A 5,019-nucleotide genomic window follows, 5' to 3' on the forward strand; every position below is an offset into this window, starting at 1 on the left:
AATATATATACACATACATATATATAAATTGAATTTTGGGAAACTTTAATGGTGCTGCCAACTTTGGAAAAAGTCATTCCAATTTACTGTGTTGAATTGGCATTGTACAGAAATGGACAACCATATTGGTCTAGAAATGTTCATTTTTTTTTTCCATGTGTACACAGGTAAGTTTATTACATGTTTAAAATCAGTAGTTCTTGAAATGTTTTCAGTGTAACATAGGATATTGGTGCTTTCTCTTTTTGTTTTTGCGAAGTACTGGGTTTGAACAACTCCAATCCTTTTTCTTAAAAAGCAAAAACAAAAACAGGGCCTCACTAAGTTACTTAGCAGCCCAGGCTCGCTCAAAATTACAATGCTCCTGCCTTACCCTCCCAGAATACTGGAATTACTTACAGGCATTCACCACTCTGCCTGGCTTGTATTTTTATTCAAGTTGATATGAAAAATTGGTCTTCAGCATACAAGAATTTTGTCATACTTTTTCTGCCTTTCTGTGCATTTTGTGAACAGAGAACTAGAATGCTAACCAAATTTTAGAGATTTTTTTTTGGATAGAATTTAAACTTTTTTTTTTTTTTGACACCAGGGATCAAATTCAGGACCTTGCACTTGCGAGACAGGTGGCAGCACCTCTAAACTAAATCTGCCACCCTAAACTTTAGTAGTATCATGATAGTATTAAGATCAAAAGTTGTCCATTCATATAATTTTATTTTTAACATGTATGTATGCCTTGCTTATTTAAGATATTCAGAAACCTTTTTTGTACAACCATGACTTTAATTTTCTGTCCTTATTGTCTTAATAATTTGTACAAGATAATTTTTTGGATTGTGGGAAAAAAATATTAGCAGTTTATTTTGCCTACAAAATAAAAATTAATCTTTTCTAAGATTTAATACATGGATTGACAACAGTATATGTAAATTATCTATATTGCCTTTTTTATTTATTCATTTTTTGTTTTGTTTCATTGAAACAGGGTCCCTTTTTATAGTTGAGGCTGCCCTTGAACTCATAATGATCCTCCTTCTTCAGCCTCTAGAGTGCTGAGATCCCAGGGGTGCACCGCCACACAAACCTCCTTTTTCCTTATCTGATTAATATCTCCTTAAGTATAGCTTTCTGTTGTTGGATTGTTTTACTTTAAGGTTACCAGGGGTGTGAAGAGAAAAGCAGATACAACAACTCCTACAACTTGTATAGTTAAAGCAAGTAATGAATCTTCTGTGCCAGCTATGGAAAAAAAACCAGCCAGAATGCCAGCAATAAAAGAAAATGAGCTGAAAAATATTTTACCGGATTCTCAGCAACACTATAAAGTGGGAAAGAGGATTAAAATAACTGAACAACTAAAGCACTGTAACGAAATCCTTAAAGAAATGCTTTCCAAGAAACATTTTTCATATGCATGGCCTTTTTATAATCCTGTTGATGTTAATGCTTTGGGACTACATAACTACTATGACATTGTCAAAAATCCAATGGATCTTGGAACTATTAAGGTAAATACTGCTTTAATAGGAAGAACTGTTTTTCTCTTTGGGGGGATAATTTTGTTTTGTTTTTTAAGAGATAGGTCCTTGCCCCAAACTTTCAAACCTCTGCTTCAGCCTCTCAAATTCTGAGATTTCAGGCATGTACCATCATGCCCAGCTTACTTCTTTTCTTGATATAAAAATAACTCATCCAGCTAGACGAGGTGGTGCATGTCTATAATCCCAGCATCTCTTGAGGTTGAAACAGGAGGATCACTTGAGCCCAGGAGTTTGATGTCAGCCTGTGCAGCATAGCTAGAGTTTGTCTCAAAAAGGAAAGAATTTTATCATTGCAAAACACAGAAAAAGGTGAACAAAATGTGAATCACCAGAACATATCATCTGAAGCAAATCATTGGAACAATTTAAATTAGACTTTTTCATGCTCATATGAGCACACTCATTCTTCCTTTTTTTTTTTTTTTTTTTTTTTTTTTTTGGTACTGGGAATTGAACTCAGGGTCTCAGGCTTTCCAGGCAAGCGCTGTGCCACTGAGCACACTCATTTTTTTTACCATAATATTTGGATTGTAATATGTAATATAATCTGTACCCTGAATTTTAATTCCTATATAATGGACATTTTTTTTGTTTCACATTCTTCAATATTGCTTTTTTTTTCCCCGCACTGAGAATTGAATGGAGGGCCCTGTACTGCTCTATCACTGAACTGCACGTGCAGCCCATTTTGTGATTCTTATTTTGAGACAATCTCACAAAATTGCCCAAATTTGTGATCTTCCTGCTCCAGCCTCTGAAGTAGCTGGGATTACAGGCATGTACCACCATGTTCATCTTCTTTAAGACTATTTTTAGGGGAGGAGGGAGTGAAGGGAGGGCAGGGGTATGGGGAAAAAATGAGAACCAAGACCTGTCCTGTAAAGGTACAAGATACCAATAATGAATGTAACTGTACTGTATACCTAAAATGTACCAATAAACTCAATGAGGAAAAAAAAGAATATTTTTAAATAATTGCATGATCCTAGATTTTTTTAATCCTTTATTTTTGGTGAGGCATGTATGGCTTTATTCCTGTCCGTTGTTTGGAGGATGTCTTCTCTTGGATTGGAATACTTTCTTTATTGTTAATTTGGAAATTTTTTGTTTGTTTTAGTTTTGGTTTGGTTTTTTATTTTTTGAGATAGAATCTCACTGTAAATTCAGGCTGGCTTTGAATTCACTATGTATCTCAGAGTAGCCTTGAAGTCATGGCTATCCTCCTGCCTCAGCCTCCCACATGCTGGGATTATAGGTGTGTGCCACCATGCCTGACTGGAAGATTTATATTATTGGAAAATTCTATGGACAGTCTGTTATGTCTATTAATTTTAAGGGTAACTATTTAAAAGGATAAGGGCCAGGAATGTCACTCATTGGCATCACAAAGGTCCTGAGTTTGATCCCTGGTACACACACACAAAAATAAGATAAATGATAGCACCTTCAAAATTGTTCAGTACTTTAATCCTCCTCCAAAACAATCACTCATTGTACTTTCTATTATTTGTTTTTGTTTAGTTGTTTGCTTCTTCTTTTAAACACAATTTTATTTCTTTTTAATCAGCAACATAATGACTATTAACATGTCAGAATCTAATTTTACTTTTTTTTTGCAGTACTGGGGATTGAACACATGTTAGGCAAGGGCTCTACAACCCAGCCCTTTAATTTTTTTGAATTTCATTTTGACAGGGTATGTCTAAGCTGCCCAGGCTGCCTCAAACTTTTGATCCTCCTGCCTCAGCCGTGATTAGCTGGTTTTACCAGTGTGTATGCTACTGTGCCTGGCAATATCTATACTTTGCCCTTATTCTCAAATGATTATTTGACTAGATAATTCTAAAATGACAGTTGTTTTATATTCTGACATCTATTGCTGTGATCTGCTATTGGTTTGTTTGTCATCCCTTCATAGGTAACCTGTCTTTCCTTTCTCTCTAGCTGTACATTTGATTTTATTCATCTCAACTGGAACTTAGCAAGACTTAGTCAAAACTTGTGTCTTCAAGTTCTGAAAATATGTTTAACCACTATATCTTCAAAATAGTGCTTTCCTATTTTTCCCTATGTTTTAACTCAGACTCAGAGGTCATGAAGCATTATATGACCTAAATAAATGTGAACCAAATCTTAAATAGGACTTCAGTAAGAATATTCTAGGCAGGAGAGACAACTTACAGAATAACCATGAGATGAAGAAAACTTTCAGAATACTGTATTTGGGCCAAGTTGAAATGCATGGGGAATATGAAAGAAACCTGGGCAAAGATGAGCCTGGAAGGAAATATGGGTCTCAAGAAAGACAGCTTCCATTAAGCATGGGAATTATATGTCCTTATATTTGATTTCTGTAGTGTTTTCCCTAGCAGTAATTTACAGACTGGTTAGGAGGCTATTGCAAGATTCCAAGAACTAGAAGATGGTGACTTTAATTCAGTTCTCTAAAGTCTGTCAAGTGCTAGTGATCCAATTGGTGGAAGATTGTTTCATGTTTCAGTTTTGTATTTCCTTACTTTGCAATGACGTCTGGTGTATCACATTTGTTTATTGGCCTCTTGTATTTATTTGCAAATTGTCCATTAATATACACATTTTTCCCAGTAGTCTATAGGATTGCTAGCTTTTCTTCTTCTATTGGCTGCCTAGTTAGCTACACTGTCTCCTTCTTTGCTATCCATCTTAATGTACAACTGCCTAAAAATGTAATCTACACTCATTAGTCTTCTGTGTTTAATACTTTTCATTCTCAGCAGATTTTAGTATAAATCTTTCATTAAGATGATCAAGATTGGTTTAAGGAGATTTTTTTTTATTGCTTTCTTACTACCAAACTTGCCTACTCGAGACCATCTGACAGCACTTTTCCTGCCTTTCTGATTTTATTACTATCCTTGGAACGCCTTCCTTCTTTATCTCTATTTGTCAAAATTTATTTGATTTTTTTCAGCCTAAAAATGTGAAACACTAGAATTTTTATAGTTGTCAAATACAGTGAATAGCTGTTTTTGTTGTTTTCTACATTCTCCTGTATTTCTGAATCCTTTCAAAATTTAAACACTTGAGGGATGCTTAGTCACTGATTTAAACTGTATTATTTGTGAATGCCATGATTTTTCTTAATTTAGAAGAAAATGGACAGCCAGGAATACAAGGATGCATATGAATTTGCTGCAGATGTTAGATTAATGTTCATGAATTGCTACAAATACAATTCTCCAGATCATGAAGTAGTGGCAATGGCTAGAACACTTCAGGTGAGTTTTCACTTATGCTCTAAATGTATTTTTCCTCTAAACATAGTTGAAAAATTTTAGAACTATAATTTAAGAGATAATAATAGTACAGAATAATTTATAATTATACTTTTTAAAACTCTGTGGGTTGGTCTTGAGTTATTTCATCCTTTAGTAGTAAATCTTTTTTTTTTTTTTTTGGTTTTTTGAGAGGGGGTTTCCTTTTTTTTGAGACTGCC

General features: G+C 34.3%; 1 protein-coding gene across 7 annotated transcripts in view; it reads left to right on the forward strand.

Moving 5' to 3' along the window:
- Positions 1-5,019, forward strand: part of Brdt (bromodomain testis associated) — a 61,739-nt gene that overhangs the window by 29,000 nt on the left and 27,720 nt on the right. For all 7 annotated transcript variants that reach the window (XM_019210793.1, XM_019210792.1, XM_033758373.1 and 4 more), the window contains 2 exons: positions 1,158-1,511; positions 4,673-4,801. In XM_019210793.1, the coding sequence (XP_019066338.1) occupies positions 1,158-1,511; positions 4,673-4,801 (483 nt within the window). The remainder of the gene's footprint in view (positions 1-1,157; positions 1,512-4,672; positions 4,802-5,019) is intronic.

This window comes from Fukomys damarensis, unplaced genomic scaffold (assembly GCF_012274545.1).
Source record: "Fukomys damarensis isolate Sample0158 unplaced genomic scaffold, DMR_v1.0_HiC HiC_scaffold_33, whole genome shotgun sequence".
Lineage (NCBI taxonomy): Eukaryota > Metazoa > Chordata > Mammalia > Rodentia > Bathyergidae > Fukomys > Fukomys damarensis.